General features: G+C 38.0%; 1 protein-coding gene across 3 annotated transcripts; it reads left to right on the top strand.

Annotated features, from left to right (window-relative positions):
• Window positions 1-2,562: 2,562 nt before the first annotated feature.
• Window positions 2,563-17,447, top strand: rsf1b.1 (remodeling and spacing factor 1b, tandem duplicate 1). Of its 3 annotated transcripts, XM_016269520.1 has the most exons (17): window positions 2,563-2,763; window positions 5,729-5,820; window positions 6,003-6,095; window positions 6,245-6,450; window positions 6,614-6,762; window positions 6,856-9,419; window positions 10,254-10,514; window positions 10,596-10,700; window positions 10,784-10,863; window positions 11,021-11,075; window positions 11,823-11,944; window positions 12,028-12,095; window positions 12,184-12,391; window positions 12,473-12,507; window positions 12,811-12,969; window positions 13,317-13,496; window positions 15,201-17,447. In XM_016269520.1, exons 1-17 carry the CDS (start codon window positions 2,610-2,612, stop codon window positions 15,725-15,727), a joined length of 5,058 nt encoding a protein of 1,685 aa, XP_016125006.1. In that variant the 5' UTR covers window positions 2,563-2,609; the 3' UTR covers window positions 15,728-17,447. The 3 variants fall into 3 exon arrangements, with proteins under 3 accessions (XP_016125006.1, XP_016125007.1, XP_016125005.1); XM_016269521.1 differs by lacking the exon at window positions 12,811-12,969 and having other exon boundaries at window positions 12,476-12,666; XM_016269519.1 differs by lacking the exon at window positions 12,811-12,969 and having other exon boundaries at window positions 12,473-12,666.
• The last annotated feature ends 1,980 nt before the right edge of the window (window positions 17,448-19,427 follow it).

Genomic DNA, 19,427 nt, shown 5'->3' with positions numbered 1-19,427 from the left:
CAGCAGTGTTCTGCTAACCCATTCTCATGTTATCACCATGAATTGAACTGAGAAACCTACATCTTTAAAGTGAATTTTACATTCATTTTACTAGTTTAATAAGCCCAGTCATATACAAACATTATTCAATTAGCCAATTTAAATTAAAAATACCATAAATCCCCAAATACTACACAACTATAGCGTAAAAATATTAAAACGTGTTGCCATGTTACACGAAAAATGACACTTATGTTGCAAAATCTTGGATCTCTGGAACTGCAGACATTGTTATTACCCTATTTTAAACTTTTAGACTATAGGCTTTCTAGACTAGGCCAGCATAAAGTTTGTTCACAAACTTTTACCTCATCTAGAGCCCTTAAATGCATACCTCGTGTCTTTAGCGAACCGGGAGATCATTCACTTTCTTCTCCCTCCTTCATTTTTTAAAGTTTGACATCAACTTTCTTAGTATTCCTCAATATATTCATTATAAAAAATATAACAAGAAAAATGCCTGTTTTCTTCTTCTTATAATTATTATTAGATGTTTTTTTTTGTAAAATGTGTATAGGGTCGCTAGAGACCCCATGTATGTAAATGTGAGTAGTGTTTTTTCCTGGACTATATACACATCTGATGACTCAATAAGTGCAATGCATCTTTATTCCTCGAGGTGGCACTGTTTGATACGCAACGACGACGTGATGTTTCACTCATAATTACCGCAGGCATAAAACAAAATAATATCATCAGCAAAAATTCAACTGGTTTGAATGGCTTTACTGCAGAGCAATTACTGTACGCAATGAAATATAAATGTCACTGTCATTTGATGGTGGATGTGATGAATATTCAACAACCTGGCGCTCAACACTCTAAAAACTGTGGAGATGACCGTGGACTTCAGGAGAAACCCCTCTGCACTCCCCCCACTCACCATCATGGACAGCACTGTGACTGCAGTGGAGTCATTCAGGTTCCTGGGCACCACAATCTCTCAGGACCTGAAGTGGGACACTCACATTGACTCCATTGTGAAAATTCTGTATTCCTCCTGTCATTCTTAATATGGCTGTCCCATCATGCCACACCATTCTGTGCAGGCTATTGCTGTGTCAGCTGGCTGACTGCATGGAAATCAGTGGCGATACACTTTAGAAAGTCACTCATGTGACTAAATATCCTTCCACAAAGTTATATCCTTCCACAACTTTTTTGTGCATCTTTTAAGATAATGTTGTTGTTGCTTTTTTAACATAATAGCGCATAAATGTTGGAATTCAAAATAAATAAATAAAAATTTCTCCTCCTTAACCATTAAACTTCCCATTTAATAGTTAAAGACAGTTGAAAGTATCCAGAAATTCACTTACCGCTACACAGAATTGCAATAATTCTGTACAATATAGCTATTGTCCATCAGATATTGCTGAGAAGTTGTTTGTGGTTCTATACTTTTTGGTGTAATTTTACGTTTTAACCTTCTTTTCATCAAACATTTTTCTTTAAAACTATTGATCTATTAGTTTGTATCAGTTTCATATCAGTTTTTAGTATATGTATCCTTCTTAATGAGTGAAATACAAAGAAATATTTTAAAACAACATTTGTTTGCAGTAAATAATCAGGAATGTAATATGTAAATGATGTGATGGTAAGGAAACATTTGCATGTTTCCAAGAAAGAAGAAAGAGAATAACCACAGGGAGGAAAATAAATGAGGAATTCCCTGGGGTTGTGAATGTAACTGGTGTAGTTATAGTCAGGATATACAAATAAAATCTTATCAATCTTTTTTTAATTTAATTTATTTATTTTTTGCTGAGAATGCATCATATGAAAATGCCACACCATGATGTTCTCCCACACGAAACTTTGTAGGCATATATTAAACAATAAGACAGCAGGAGTGCTTCAATTTATATGTACAAAGCAACCAAAGTGTCACATGATTGTTCTGTAATTTCATATTGCTTATCATAAAATTTCCCAGCATGCCTTGTTTCATTCTGCTCTTATATGAACGGCTGTGATAAATCTCATAAATACAGTTAACTGACAGCGCCCTCTGCTGGTAACCTATGACTTTAACAGTTCATTAACTCACCTGGACTCATTATGAATGCATAATGACATGCACTCATACACACGAGTTCACTTTGTTAGTGATCTTAGGGACAGTGTTCACTACTATACTTTGATACTGATCACTATTTATTACTACATTTGTTTTCAGGTAACACGAGAGATGTTACCAATACTCTCCCCATTAGTCCCTGTAAGTATTTCTGCCTGTCTGGATTTCTTTCATGTCCTCTTTCTTCAAAATCTCTCTCTCTCTCAAAGAGAAAGAGTCCCTAAGTGCAGTTTACTGCTGTTGCAGTGTCTCGTGTTAATTTTTCTTTCGTTTGTCTTGTTTTTACTTAATATCTGGAATCTAACTATTGTGCCATTTGAAGTGTTTGGTTTAGGGCCCTTTGTTTCTATTCCACTCTCTGCTGCTGCTTGTGGTTTGTTTACATCAGTTCAGTGTCTCCGACGCAAGGGCTTCTGGGCCATGTGTCTGCCATAGTCGCGGTGCATTGTGGGGAGGTTGTGGTCCTCCAGCGGCTCGGTTCGGAATAATGTCTGCCTCGGAGGCAGCGGACGGTTCTTCCCCGGAATTGTGCCCGAGCTTCGCCGTGATCTGCTCGTTTCTGGAGCGGTATGGAGCTCTGCTGGACCTGCCGGAGGTGTCGTTCCCGGAGCTGGAGCGCAGTCTGCAGGAGAGCAGCGCGGGTGAGCCGCTCCTCCATTGTTGCTCTTCAGCAGCTTTACATGCGTTTAAACGGGCCGTTTGGTACTCCACCCGTGGGTGTCGGTGTTTTTGTCGCCGTTTGTGTCTCTAAAGCGCCGTTTCTGCCGTTAATATCGGCGTTTCGCCCGACGGAAGGTTTTATTGCGCTTTATTTAACGCTACTCATCACAGCGCACAGTAACGCATTGCTGCTTTATTTGCGTTTATATGCGACCTTTTACGTATGGAAAATCACTTGTATTTGCATATAACGACACGCATATTGAGAGGAATTAAATAATCATGTTTATTCATAGTTAAATAATAATTTGGCATGAATTAGTGCGATGTGAGAAGCGCGCATGCGCAGAACGTGTAAACTTTCTGCTCGCGCCGCTGAGAGGGAGAAATGACAATGTGGGATTATTTTGATTGTCAGATTTTGGTGAAAGGTAACAATAAGCCCTTTTATTTGTATCTCTGATGGTTTTGCTACATTATAAACGGGTTAGGTGTGTTTAAGTTGAACTGACGCACGATTTGTTGAGCAGTGTGCTATATCCATATATGCTATATATTCCCTATACCTATCTATCTATCTATCTATCTATATATATATATACACACAACTAATTATAGCAACTATTTATAGGTCCAAAATGCCTCAGCTGTAGTACACTAAATTACAGTTTTGTACACTAAAACTGTAATACATTTATATATATATAAAACATAACTGTTTTGCATGTTTTGTTTATAGTATTAAACCCTAAAATTAAAATTGTCATTCCTTACTCAGCCACATGTTTTTCCAAATCTGCATGACTGTCTTTTCTCCATGCAGTTATTGAAAAAATATTTGGATTTTTTTTGGATGAACTGTCCCTTTAAATTACTACAGTTTTATTGAAGTAACAGAAAATGTAGTTGTAATGGTATTTTTGCTGAAACTATAGCTGCTATGGTATGTACAGGTGCATCTCAATAAATTAGAATGTCGTGGAAAAGTTCATTTATTTCAGTAATTCAACTCAAATTGTGAAACTCGTGTATTAAATAAATTCAGTGCACACAGACTGAAGTAGTTTAAAGGGGTCATATGATGCTGCTAAAAATAACATTATTTTGTGTATTTGGTGTAATGAAATGTGTTATGCGGTTTAAAGTAAAAAAAAAAAACATTATTTTCCACATACTGTACATTATTGTTTATCCTCTATGCCCCGCCTTTTTGAAATGCGTTGATTTTTACAAAACTCATCGGTCTGAAATCCAGTGCGTTGTGATTGGCTGAATACCTCAAGCGTGAGACGGAAATGTTACACCCCTTACCATACTGTTGATGCCGTGTCCCGGCCGGAGCGACGAGACAAAAACATTAAAGGGGTCATATGATGCGATTTCAATTTTTCCTTTCTCTTTGGAGTGTTACAAGCTCTTGGTGCATAAAGAAGATCTGTAAAGTTGCAAAGACTAAAGTCTCAAATCCAAAGAGATATTCTTTATAAAAGTTAAGAGTCAACCACGCCTACCTAAAACGGCTCGTGGAAAATAATGTGTTTTTTGAACCTTAAACCGCATAAACACATTTCATTACACCAAATACACAAAATACTGTTCTTTTTAGCAGCATCATGTGACCCCTTTAAAACCCATTACAAACGAGGCATTTGTTGCATCCAGTGGGGACATAATTACTGATTATAATGACTTATACTGTCTTTTTACGCGTTGCATTGCATCGCGCCGCGTAAAACATAAAACCCTGTCTGCATTTGTGATCAGAGAAATTACAAAAAACAAGTGCTACTCCACACTGCCTAAAACTCGCTTTTGAATCATCAGTGGCAAATCCTTTAAGTGAAAACGTACTTACGTAACATAAAACCCTGTCTGCATTTGTGATCAGAGAAATTACAAAAAACAAGTGCTACTCCACACTGCCTAAAACTCGCTTTTGAATCCTCAGTGGCAAATCCTTTAAGTGAAAACGTACTTACGTGAGTCAGAACTGCCGGCATTTTAGTCTAACGTTACTCTCCCAGGATCAGTAAACAGTCCTCCATAAAATGCGCTGCACACATCTGGATATTTGGGTTAAACTGTTCTGGAACAGTGTTGTAAATACAACTTAACCACTGATTTCTAGTCGTGTCCATTTTTGGAAGGCCAAACAAAGTTTCGCTTTCACAACGAAACACAGCGTCACACACGCTGATTGGCATGTCACCATATTCTAATTTGTTGAGAATTGGTGGGTTTTTGTTAAATGTGAGCCAAAATCATCACAATTAAAAGAACCAAAGACTTAAACTACTTCAGTCTGTATGCATTGAATTTATTTAAAACACGAGCTTCACAATTTGAGTTGAATTATTGAAATTAACTTTTCCACGACATTCTAATTTATTGAGATGCACCTGTATATAATAGAGACCGATAGATTCTGCCAGTCATCATAAACATATTTATATGAATACGTCAATGAAACGTGTAGGGGACTATGGCAGGTACAAGAACAACAGCAATATTAAATGTCCAGGAAGGCGTTTATCATTGTGCAGTTCCTTTAAATGCAAATCTACTGTTCATGCATGAATAAGTTACACACTAGTGTTTACAAACTATTAACAGTTTCTCAGGTTTTGGTGCCCTAAAGGAGTGGTTCTTAAATCCTGAAATGGCATTAGTATTACTTTTTTATCTTGTAACTTTTTTTTTTTTTTTTTGCTGATGGATATAAATGATCCTACTGTGGCTACTTAAGAAGTTGGATCAAACACTTAAGAACACAGGTGTGTTAGTTATGTTGCTGAATGAACAGATACACAAATCAGACAGTTAAATATTCAGTCACAACATTTTGAGAACCACAAACCTAAAAACTAATAAAATGTGTTATGGCTGTGTAAATTATAAGTATGCGTTACATGTTGCTTTAATATAGAAATACTTGTATGTCCTCAGTACCCAAACTCCTCGTGGATCTTCATGTGAAGTTACTGAGGAAAATTGGCAAGTCTGTGTCGGCAGACAGATGGGAGAAAAATCTCATTAAGGTGAGTAAATCAGTGTAAACAATGAATTAAATATTTTAACAATCACATTCAAACAGCTGTGAATTATGGACTCATTTCATAATGAATATGTGAATAGCTGTGAGCACAATGAGCACTTGACAGTGTTAATTCAATATTAGTCTCATCAATGTTTAATTTTTGATTTCTTTATTACTCTGTAGATCTGTCAGGAGTTTAACACCACATGGGCATGGGAGCTGGAAAAGAAGGGTTATCGAGAAATGACAGTGGAGTGTAAGACAGGAATACTGAAGGTAAGATGGGAAAATCTGTTAATGTCACACCACCGAATGAAGTTGCATTTGAGCCTCACATCCATCTGTAAAAACTGTTGTTGTATTTGTAATGTATTTCTGTTTTTATTAACCCATTGTAACTTTTCAATGTTTTGTTTTTCAAACAGTACTTGTGTGAATGCCAGTTTGATGACAATGTCAAGTTTAAAACCGCTATCAATGAAGAGGACCCAGATAAAATGCGTCTTCAGCCAATCGGCAGAGACAAAGATGGCCTCATGTACTGGTTCCAGCTTGATCAAGACCATAATGTAAGGGTCTATGTGGAAGAACAGGATGATCTGGATGGGTCATCCTGGAAGTGTATAGTAAGGTATGCATTCTGCGATCAATTCCAGTGGCATTAAAAACCACTTCTTCATAACATGGCATGCTACATAGTGTTTTCGCTGACTGTACTGGATGGCTTTTAATTTGTCAGAAAAACATGCCAAATGACAGATACATTAAAAAAACAACGTTATTTTCCATTTCAGAAATAGAGACAGCCTGGCTCAAATCCTTGGACTGTTGAAGACTCAGATTGATCCAGCACTTTTGGTAAAGAAGGATCAGGAGGAGGGCTCATCTAGTAACTGTCCGAACCCAGAGAATGAAGAAGACAAGAAAAAAGAAGGAGCTGAAGGTATCTAAAAATTAATATGAAGTATTGACTGAACACCGCTTGAGTTAGGATTGTTTTACTGATTTGTTTTATCTCTGTGTTTTTGGATTCCAGTGGAGATCAGAGATGAGAAGTCACAAAATGATTTATCTGCATCTGAAAATAAGGAAAACATCTTGGAGAAGGAAAATGCAAAGCAAGAAGATGCAGAGACCACAGATGCTTTGTTGGAAAAAGGCTTAAAGGTGAAGGAAGAGCTGCAGAAACATTCGGAGACGGCAAACGGCACTAATGGATCGATCAAAGAAGAGCCACAGGATGAGGATGAGAAAGTCAAGGACTTGTCAACACCTTCACAGAATACAGAACAGACGGAGGATGTAAAAAGAAAATCTTTAGAAGAGACTCAAAGAGCTTTGAAAAATGACCATCAAGCTAAAATCCCCCTGAAAAAGCGGGAAATGAAACTAAGGGAAGACTTTGACACCAGTAGCATGGGAGTACGAAATGCTCCTCTTGCTCCTGTGAAAGAATCACTGACATGTTTTGATGACAGCAGATCGAATGCTGAAAAGATCAACGGTCATGTCCCTCACCTTACAACATCTGAGAGTGAAACGCAAAAAGGGTCAGAGAGTCTTCAAAAAGAAAGCATAGAAGAGAATAATTCTGAGAAACTCCCTCTTGTTTTAGATGAATCCAAAGAGAGAAAAAAGAAGAGAAAGGATGACCAGACGGAAGAGAAGATGGACACAAATGAAACCAGATTGTGTGCTGAAGAGCAGATGGAAGTGGAGAAATCTGAGGAATCCTTTGCCGCCACTGCAGAAGAGAACAAGGAAAAATCTGAAACTTCTCAATCTCATGAAAAGATCCTTGGAGAAGAAAAGCCCTCACCAGTAAGTGAACAATCAGAAAAGACACCTGGTTCTGAAGACGTAACTGACCATAAAAAGTCTCCCAGTAGTGATGGTACAGATGCTACTGAAGTAAATACGTCAATACTGCCTGGAGAGTCAACAAAAGAAGAATCAATGAAAGATCTCCCAAACAAGGAGTCCACGATTGAGCTCTCAAAAGAAGAAGACACAAAAGATCTCCCAAACAAAGAATCATCAAACGATCTAACAAGAGACAAGTCAGGGAAAATTCCCCTGAAAGATGAGCCAGCAAAAGATCAGTCAACAAAACATCTCGCAGAAGAAGAGACGTCAACTAAAGACTTCTCAAAAGAAGCAGTGAAAGAATCATCAAAAGATCTCGCACGAGAAGGGTCAATAAAAGATCTTCCAAAAGAAGAGTCAATTAAAGATCTCTCAAAAGAAGAGAAATCAAAAGAAGAGTCCATGAAAAATCTTCCAAATGAACAATCCAAGAAAGATCTCGCAGAAGAAGAGTCACACAAAGTCCTCACAGAAGAAAGTCAGCAATCTCCCAAAGACTCCAATAAAGACTATGAAAAACCAGATCCAACTGCTTCCACACCGTTGGAAACTGAACTATTCCAATCATCTAAAACAGAGCCTTCTTCCTGTGAAGTAATCCAACCACATTCTGGCACAGAAAAGCCAGTGACCACTGAAGAAACTAAACTTCATCACAGCTCTGCAGACACTACCACAGAAAAAGAGCCAACTGCCATTGTCTCAAAAACTGAAAAACAGTGTATATCTGAAGGAGCCAAGCTCTCAACCAATGGAGAAAGTAAGTCCATTGCCTCTAAACCTTCTGAAGAGACAGATGGCCCTCAAGACAAAGTGCAAGAGCAGTCCGAATCCCCTAAGCCAACATCTAGTGATCTTGAAAAATCATCTGTTTCTGATTCAACAAATAAGCCAAGCACACCAAAAACCACAGAGAAAGTAGACAGTGAGGAAAAATGTGATACAGCTGAAACTGATAAAAATGAGGATTTGGAAACGTCAAAAGACAAAGATGAAAAGGGTGAAGCTGCAAACAGCTCAGAAGAGTCTGCAGTGAAAAAATCGGAAGAAGTTAAAGCTACAGAACGACCCAATGAATCCAACAGTTTGGAGAATCCTCCTTCTGATAGAGAACATGAAAAGGAACCTGATTCAAAGGAAGGGAACAAAGAGAAGCCAATGGAAGTTGATAAAATTCAGTCAACTATTGAGGAGGGATGTGAGACTACAACAGCAAGAAAGAAGGAAACTGATGTTCCTGTGGATCAGAACACAACCTCAAGCAAACAATCTAAGCAAGACGCAACTTCTGAAGAACGTGAGGCTCCCGGGGATGATCAAGAAAAAAGCACCGCTGCTGTGAAAAGCAGTAAAAGGCAAGGACGGCCTCCAAAGAAAGCTCTGGAGAGTCAGGATGAGGATAAAACAGGCGAAGAACAAGAAGAAAAGGCACAACGGGAAGGAATTCGCATGAAGATCAAAATCCCAGCTCACAGGTGGAAGGCAGAACTTCAGAGAGAAGAGGTGAGGGGAGATTCAGAGTCTGAGGTGACTGACGGCAGGTGCTTGAGGAGATCTCCGAGAATCTGCAGACCCACCACTAAAGCTGTGGAGATCCAGGACAGGAGGGTGGAACGGAAGCAGGCGACTCCGGTGTCTGAGAAAGAAAAGGATGAAAACGAAGACAAAGAGGATGAGGATTCTGTACCAAGGAAACCAAGGAAAGCTGACCCAGATGGCCAAACAAAACCAAAGGTTTGAGTACCTTTTGTTTTTTTGCTTAAATATATGTCCCTGGACCACAAAACCAGTCATAAGGGTAAATGTTTTTAAATTGAGATTTATACACCATCTGAATAAATAAGCTTTCCATTGATGTTTGGTTTGTTGGGATAGGACAATATTTGGCTGAGATACAACTATTTGAAAACCTGGAATCTGAGAGTGCAAAAAATTCTAAATATCGAGAAAATCGTCTTTAAAGTTGTCCAAATTAAGTTCTTAGTAATGCATATATCAAAGAATCAAATAATAAACAATTAGTTTTTGATATATTTATGGTACTAGGAAATTTACAAAATATTTTCATGGAACATGATCTTTACTTAATATCCTTATGATTTTTGGCATAAAAGAAAAATCTATAATTTTGACCCATACAATGTGTTTTTGGCTATTGCTACAAATATACCTGTGCTACTTAATACTGATTTTGTGGTCCAGGGTTACATATATAGCTCTTTTTTTTCTGTAAGGCAAAGCTAAATTTTTAGCAGCATGAATCCAGTCTTCAGTGTCACATGGTCCTTCAAAATCATTCACATATGCTGGTTTGGTGCTTAAGAAACATTTCTTATTATTAATAATGTTAAAAACAGTTGTGCTGCTTAATATTTTGGTGGAAAACAAGATGTTATTTTCAGGTTTCTTTTGTAGCATTATAAATGTCTTTACTGTGACTTTTGATCAATCTAATGGGTCCTTTCTGAAACAAATTACATTTAAAATTAATTTATTAAAAAAAAAACTTTTGAGTGGGAGAGATTTCGTAATTGAAGGTCATTCATAATGTAACTCCTCATTCAACAGGTGGGGAGACGTCGGAAACGACAACCATGGTCTCGCATGAGACGTAAAAGGAAAAGTTCTGACGATGACGAGGAAAGTGAGGAAGAGGAGACGGAGGAGGATGACAGCGATGAAGACTATAAGGTGGAGAAGAAGACCAGGAAAAGGAGAAACCGAAACCGAGAGCGAAACAGCTCTGACTCCTCTTCCTCTTCATCAGAAGATGATGAACCCAATGACGACCCCTGCAAACACTGTGGCCTTCCCAACCATCCCGAGCTGGTGCGACACTCTTCTGCAAAATATCTTCATCTTCTCACAGTCAGAAGTGCTGCTTTTTACCTCTCGTTTCTGTTCCCCTAGATACTCCTGTGTGATTCCTGTGACAGCGGTTACCACACTGCCTGTCTGCGGCCTCCACTCATGATCATTCCAGATGGGGAATGGTTCTGCTCCCCCTGCCAGCATGTGAGTCAATTTAGATTTCAGGATTTTCTTTACAGAAAGGCACAATTCTATTCATATGCTGATGATCTTCATTTCTCTTGCAGAAGCAACTTTGCGATAGGCTCGAAGAGCAATTGCAGAATTTGGATGCCGCCCTCAAAAAGAAAGAACGTGCAGAGCGAAGGTAAATAAAGAGTGGATTAGTTTGAACCAGTTGCAGAAAAGTTCCTAAATTAGTCCAGTTAACCTTTCAGTCTGTTAATCTATTGTGCAATGGGATGATGGCCTATGTGAGAAATTATTTGTGAAATGTCAGAAACATTGTCATTCTTCTCTCACAGGAAAGAGCGACTGGTGTATGTTGGCATCAGTGTAGAGAACATCATCACACCTTCCGTAAGTGCCCACAGTGCTTATTGAAGTTTGTGGATACTTGGTATAAATATTTAATGGCAAATATTTTTTTTTATTTAGATTTTTTACAAAAGAGCACTTAAAAGTATGAAATGTCTGCTATCACAAAGCTAAACTATTATTTTAAGATAGTAGGATAGATTTGAGGAAATTATAAAAAGACATAGAAAGTTTATTTTTACCTTTTAATCCTAATTACCATTTTTAATTATAAAGAAATATTTGGAGTATTTTCAATTCTATAATGCATGATCGTCATTTTCACTACCGTTTTACCATGATTTTTGTTTTTGAAAGAAGTGGTTTATGCTCACTAAGGCTGCATTTATTTGATCAAAATACAGTAAAAATAGCAATATTGAGAAACATTTTTAAAATTGTAAATTACTTTTTTCTATTTTAATATATTTTAAAATGCATTTTATTCCTGTGATGGTAAAGCTGAATTTTCACCAGCCATTACTCCTCTCTTTAATGTGCTGATTTGGTGCTCAAGAAACATTATTATCATCAATAAAAACAGTGGTGCTGCTTAATAATTTTGTGGAAGCTGAGATACATTTTTCAGGATTCTTTTTTCAGGAAACAGTTTGAAATCCTTTATAACATTCTAAATGTCTTTACTGTCTTTACTTTATCCTTGCTAAAGTGAAGTATTAATTTATTTTAAAAATCTTCCCTAGCCCATGGTAGTAAAACTATGTAGTTATACATATACATTTTTTGAAGGTGGAAGTGGAGGAAGAAAAAGAGGAAGAAAAGGAGCAGGTGGTGAAAGAGAAGAAAGATGTGAAGAAGAGCAAAGGTTGGGGACGGAGATCAACCAGGGCAAAGAAATACATAAGCTACAGGTATGTCATTCTACCTGCTCATTATCTTGTGCTGTTTATACATGGTCGTTAATATTCACTGTTTATTGTTACATTTTTGTCAGATTTGATGAGTTTGATGAAGCGATTGAAGATGCAATCGAGGAAGACATTAAAGAAGCAGAAGGTGGAGGTAGTGGAGCATTTTCATACATCACACTAGTGTTGATATTTGAGCTTGGATATGGAAGTTTAGACTGATCAAAGATGTCAATACACAGGAGCAGGCCGGGGAAAGGACATGGCGAACATCACAGGCCACAGAGAGAAGGACATGTCCACTATCCTACAGGAAGATGGGAAGGAGAACGGGCAGCCGCGGCGAACCAGTGCAGCTCAGAAGAAGAAGCGGCGGCGTCTCAACGATCTAGACAGCGACAGCACCGTGGACGAGGAAGAGAGTGAAGACGAGTTCCGTCTCAGCGACAGGTAATGTTAAACAGCTTTTAATTCAAGAGAATCACAGAGTCTTGTCAATGAAATAACACTTACTCTGCTCTGATTGGTCAGCAGTTCAGAGGATGAGTTTGCGGCCTCTGATAATGATGCGGAGAGTGAAGCAGAAGTCCCGTCCTATGAGGATAGTGACTTCGGGAGCGATGTTGCCCGTCCACAGAGAAGACAGCCGCCACGCAGAAGACGCAGACCGAGAGGATACTCCGAGGAGGAGGAGGAGCTGGAAACTGATGAAGAGGAGGAGATGGGTGAGACATTTAAAAAAAATTTAATGCAAAGAAATGATACTAATACAACCCTGTTATTTATTCTGACAGTTTTTTTTTATATTGTAGAAGTTTTATTCTTTTATGTAGTTTATTTTTTTTATTTAGTTGTCTAAAAATAAATAGATGCGGAGAGTGAAGCAGAAGTCCCGTCCTATGAGGATAGTGACTTCGGGAGCGATGTTGCCCGCCCACAGAGAAGACAGCCGCCACGCAGAAGACGCAGACCGAGAGGATACTCCGAGGAGGAGGAGGAGCTGGAAACTGATGAAGAGGAGGAGATGGGTGAGACATTTAAAAAAAATTATTTATTCTGACAGTTTTTTTTTATATTGTAGAAGTTTTATTCTTTTATGTAGTTTATTTTTTTTATTTAGTTGTCTAAAAATAAATATAAAAAATTTCAAATTAAGAGTCTCAGATATTTAAAAATGAAAAGCTGATATAATATTTATGTTTGAACTGCTGAGGTAGACAAATAGTGTTTTCTGAAGGTGAAGACCTTTTGTTGAAGAAATTGGATCAAAAATTTGAGTTGAATTTGTACCATACTTGTGGTTTACTGTTTGTTCACTGATATTTCTGTTTTTTTGTCTTGTTTTGTGTGTGTGTGGGGGGGGGTTTGCATGCAGCGACTGAAGGCTCTAGTGAATTCAGTGACAGTGACCTGGACGTCCGCTGTCGACGGTCCTATCGGAGTCGTAAGCAAGAGGTGAATTACTGTGAAAGCTCAGATTCTGACGGCTCACAGGCCAGCACCAACAAAGACAAAAAGAAGAAACGCAGACGTCTTTCCAGCTCCGACAGCGAAGGTCAGTGCCATTTACACCTACGAATTTTCACAGCATAAGGCTCAATCATTATATAATGTATACCATATACATTAAACATTATATAGTTCTATAAAATAGAAACATGACCGTAATGTAACCAGTATCTTATATAATATTGCTAGAATTATTCTATGGTCGACTGATAGAGGTTTTTCAATAGCTGGTAGCTATACATAGAAACCTGGATGACTGATATGTACATATTATACTTTACCATTCAAAAGTTTGGAATCAGTTTTTTTTTAATTGTTTTTTTTGTTTTAAAGAAATTATTACTTTTATTCAGCAAGGATGCATCAGTTAAAAGTAACTATAAAGGTTTGTTACAAAAGATTTCTACTTAAAGGGTTAAGCCCCGTTCACACCAAGAACGATAACTATAAAGATAGCGATATTAGCGTCCACACCAGCGAACGATATCGTCTGTTTATTCTAAGCGCACGCTCGTCTGCCACTTTAAATTCTTGAGCTCGTTACAGCAGGATGGATTCTGATTGGCTGTCAGTGATTTATCGTTCATCAGCTGAAAAAAATCGCTTTGAAAGTGATCACAGCGATATCGTTCCTCTGTATCGTTATCGTTATAGTTGTGGTGTGAACTATGCTATTCTTTAATATTGAGAACGATTTTTAGAACTATATCGTTATCTTTATCGTTATCTTTATAGTTATCATGCTTGGTGTGAACGGGTCTTTACTCCACCCCAAAATGAATTTTTTTTCATTAATTACTCACCCTCATGTTGTTCCAAACCCATAAGACCTCTGTTCATCTTCGGAACACAAATTAAGCTTTTTTTATGCATTCTGAGAGCTCTCTGACCCTCCCATAGACAGCAATGTAACAAGATCAACGTCCAGAAACCGCACCACACGGATACGTATCGTTTTTGTTTAAATCAAAAACGTAAATAAACGTAGAAAACATATCCGTGTGGTGCGGCTGACACAGAACAGCATACGCTGTTTGCGTTCAGTGGATACTCTCCAAAATGGCGCTAGGGTGACGCGGAGACAAATTGTTGAATAATTTGTGTTCTGAAGATGAACGGAGGTCTTATGGGTTTGGAACGACATGAGGGTGAGTAATTAATGACACTGGAGTAACCCTTTAAGGTACTTTTTTTTTTCTTTTGATCTTTCTATTCATCGAAGAATTCTGAACAATAAAAATCATGGTTTCCACAAAAATATTAAGCAGTATAACTGCTAAGTATAATAAATGTAAAATTGATAATAAGAAATGCTTCTTGAGTAGCAAATCAGCATGTGACACTGTAGACTGGAGTAATGGCTGATGAAAATTCTGCTTTACTATCACAGGAATAAATTATATTTAATACATTAAAATTGAAAACAGATATTTAAAATTATAATATTTCACAATATTACTGTTATTACTATATTTTTTTATCAATTTAATCCAGCCTTGGTGAGCATAAGAGACTTCTTTTAAAACTAAAAGAAAACTCTTGAGACCAAACGTTTATTATAGTATGTATTTTTACATATTTATATATATGTTGTTACATATCAAATTATTTCATGCAAAATATGGGTCAATTAATCTGTCTGGGTTATTTGTTAAACTTATGACCAAAAATGCTGTTTTAAATGCGTGTTTGATGCATAATGTTAACTGATGCATAACATAAGTGATGTTATTGTCTTTTACTCATCCAGTTAGTTTCCAGTCAGCCGAATCTGATGAAGAAGACCGGAAGCCCAAGAAGATAAGAGCAGACTCATCCGAGGAAGAATCCAGGAAACGTCGAAGACGCCTGTCCCTTAAACGCCGGAGGGAGTCGGAGGATGACGATGATGATGACGATTCAGACGAATCCGAGGAAGAGGAGCGGCCCATCCGGAAGCGTGTGAACCGCATCGACTCTGACGACAGCGAGAGTGAAGAGGAGGTGAAGAAGAGCCCGTCGGAGAAAGAGACAGAGGAGACTGTTGGCAAAGGGCCCAGTCCACTGGACTACAACTTGGTGGAGCTTCCTCCAACTAATGGACAGAGCCCAGTGAAGGGTTTGGAGGGTCTCATGCCACGACCCGGGGTGGGAGTGACGGCTAAAAACGGCAACACCCCATCAGCAGTATCCATAGCGCCGAATGGCATGGAGATTGCTGCGCCAGACGAAGATGAAGACGACCTTTTGGGCGTCACAGACCTCGTAGACTATGTATGCAACAGTGAACAGCTATAACTTGCTATTCTTTTTCTTTTTTAAATATTTTTCTCCTTTTTTTCTGACCCTCATCCTGTTTTCACCACGGATCACGTCAACAGTCCCTGTTAAATGTGCCAGGTGGCACATGAATAATAGCTGTAAATATTTTACTGAGCAAAAGTATCAAGGGAAGGAGACCGCAACCCTTCTAAGAGACTCCCCGAGATATTCCTTCTAAAGTATTGTTTTTGTTCGATAAGGGCAATCGCTGTCAAACAAACCCTCTCTGGAAACAACCTCTAAAACCTCTTTTTACACTAATCACACAGCCATGCTCACCCTCACACGTCTGACATAGAGACATCGAGTTTACATGCGTTTTGATCTCCACTGCTGTCAGTTGCACATTTCAGAGAGAAACGGAAGTGGGTGGAGTCAGTGCAATTCAGTGAGGTTTCACACAACGCTAAATATCGTCAGCGTTCGTTTCCACTCCGAGGCCATTTTTAACATTCATCTTTTATAATCTAATTGGAGTGGAAGTTGAATTTGGTTTCATAGTGTCATTTGGTGGGGGAAAAATAAATGTTTTTATTAAGTGATTTCATTATAAGCTTTTTGTTATACTATTTATTATAGAATTTGTACCTGAAATGATCACTTGGTCGTACAGCTACTGGCACCATTAGAGCAAAAGATTCCTGGAATATATATAATGGTGAAAAATTGCTCATTTACTTATGCCAACATACTAACATTGCATCCAATTCTGTTGCTTTGGACTGTTTTCTAGCACCACATTTTGATTTGAATTCAAACACTATTTACTCTGGCATCTTTTCAATGCATCAAATGCCAAATCTTCCACTCGAGGATGATAAAATGCTGAGGACTCTCACCCACATCGATGCGCAGTTTGCTTCTCTGAGGGATTCCTTGAAGTTTAGTGCTGTTCATCTTATTTTAGTGCAGATATTCCATCAAAGCGATTCTTCTTTGCCCATCATGTCCTGTTTATGTCTGTGTTTCAGTGCACTATATTCATTTTCTTTATATAAATATATGAATATAATCATTGTAATGTTTTCCTTTAGTTTTGTAAGCATACTAATGATGTGTATGATTTGTTTGTTCTTCATCAATTACAAAGCAATACATTTTTCTTACAAGACATGCAGGAAGAGATTCATCCTCTCCTGGTTTTGTCTGTTTTTAAAGACCGAAATTCATGTTGCTGGTGACATTCGAATGATTTCCGACCTTTCCGAGAGCAGCGTGATGTGAGATGCCCCTCTGAGATGTAAGAACACGTCTGAGAAATATTGTATGATCTTGCATTATCCTGGTGTGTATATCTGTAGTTTTCTGCTGTAACATATTATAAGCATTTTTAAATCATTTAAAGTATACATAGCAGTCCTTTTATGATTGCAGCTGTTTATAATTTGTTTTTGTAGGTACATTTGTACCACTCCAAAGTGGGCACGTCTGTCTCATTTTCATGCGTTTCTTTCGGGTTTTGTCTTTGAGGGTTTTCAGTCTCCGTCCTATTTCCACTGATTGCTAAAACATTTCCAAGAATGGTCTGTTCTTAGAGGAAAAAGCATTTGATGTAAAGCCCAACTGACAGTTTAATTGTTTCGCTGTCAGCATTGATTGACAAAAGCGGTGTAAAAATGTTTTGTACATTAATGTTTATGCTTGGCATGCACATATATTCTAGTCTGATTTATTTGCTCTAAGGGCATCAGATTTTGAGAATTTTTCGGGTTTTGTCTTTGAGGGTTTTCAGTCTCTGTCCTATTTCCACTGATTGCTAAAACATTTCCAAGAATGGTCTGTTCTTAGAGGAAAAAGCATTTGATGTAAAGCCCAACTGAGTTTAATTGTTTCGCTGTCAGCATTGATTGACAAAAGCGGTGTAAAAATGTTTTGTACATTAATGTTTATGCTTGGCATGCACATATATTCTAGTCTGATTTATTTGCTCTAAGGGCATCAGATTTTGAGAATAAAACTTCCCTGAATTTTTACAAATATAGTTTTAGACATGTTAAGACCAAGAGCATCATTAGGTACTAGACCACAATGCATTTCTCTCGAGGTGGTCTATTAACAGTATTGGGCTGGTGTTCAATTCTTGTGTAAATTAAAAATCAAAGGTACAGACATCCATTTGAAATCGAGGCCCAGCCTATAATGACACAGTATATATATTTGTATTTCACATAAAAATCTGTTTAATTTGATATTATGTCATGAGGGATGCCGACACCAGTGTTTGAAGATATTTGGCTGATGTAGATTGACAGCGGATGGACGGATGCCGTCTGGTTTTAGCTTTTAGAAATGTCCTTTGTGTTCGTCTGTGCCTCTTTTGGATGTTTTTGTTAACTGTATTGTAATTTCTTTCATATGATTTACTATCTTGTACATTTGTCATAATAAAAATGAAATGAAACCTGTATAATGATGGTGTAATGCTTTTATATGTGCAGTTTCTTGCAGATATCAACAGTAATAGTCCAAGAGCAAGAGAGGAGAACACTGAAGTCAAGAGGTCAGTAATGAACCGTTATAGTATATCTGACACTGCAGTTCTAAATGTGACCACATGGTGGCGACCAATTTGTGAGAATAGATAGGAACGGATATCTGTATGGTGTTTAAAACGTTTGGTTTTACATCTGGTTCTGAAAGGTTTATGCGTGCTGTATATTAATGAATATCGAATTTGAATTACCTAAATTAATTTTTGCAATGTTATTTATTTGTTGTAGTTTTACAGTAATAATCCTGCTCCCAAACTGACCAGGCTGGTCTATGGCTGGGCTGGTTTTAGAGTGGTTTTGAGCACTTTTCAGCAGGTCAGGCTGGGAAACCAGCTTAAATCCTCTAAGACCGGCAAACTAGTTTTGGCTGGGTTAAGCAGTGAGAGAAGTCTCATTTACAGCCAAGAGTTCTGCGTTCCTCTTCAATCAGTTCAAGTTTAATTCTTTTTGAGTTTCTGGCATTCACTTCAAAACTCCCTGCGGGAATTCCTGTTTGTTGGAGACTTTCCTCTAAACCGTCCTGTGTCTCTCCTTAACTTTAACCATCTGATCCCACATTGTATCTTAAGCAAGTGGCATCGCCATGCCAACACCGAAATTAGAAACAGGCAACACTTCTTAAGTTGTCACATTTCTTGGATCTTTCGCTCAGCATCGACAATTTGATCAGACCAAGAGTTTTTGTTAACATACATAACTTTTATTATGAGATCTGCTAACATGGAGACCAGCTGTGAAAGCGGATTTACTCGTTCGGATCTCATTACCGCAGAGTCTGGCCGATGCTGTCTGAGTGGAATACTAATGCAGTTCTTCTCTGCATGTTAACAGTCCTCACATATTCTAACGTTTGAGCTTGTATAGAAGAATGAGTGTTAGGGCTGGAGAACAGAGCATGAGGGTGATGGGAGGGGAACAGATATAGTGCCCCCGGGTGAGAACCCTCTGAATTAACCCAACTTGTTTTGGTGAAATACTCAGGCTTGACGATTAAATGTAAATTGATGTGCTATTTTCTTCCGTCTTTATGCGTCACTGTCTTTTCTGTCGAAGATAACCTCCGTTTTATTTTATATGTTTAATCAAGTAGGCTACAGAAATCCAGAAGTAGGCCTATAGTTCAGTTTTATGCAGTCAAGCTGCTTTATTATGGAAGCCTGTTCCCGAAAGAATGAAGTACCCTT

This window comes from Sinocyclocheilus grahami, unplaced genomic scaffold (genome assembly GCF_001515645.1).
Source record: "Sinocyclocheilus grahami isolate Dianchi unplaced genomic scaffold, SAMN03320097.WGS_v1.1 scaffold53.1, whole genome shotgun sequence".
NCBI classification, from domain to species: Eukaryota; Metazoa; Chordata; class Actinopteri; order Cypriniformes; family Cyprinidae; genus Sinocyclocheilus; species Sinocyclocheilus grahami.
This window is presented reverse-complemented; position numbering and strand designations above follow the sequence as displayed.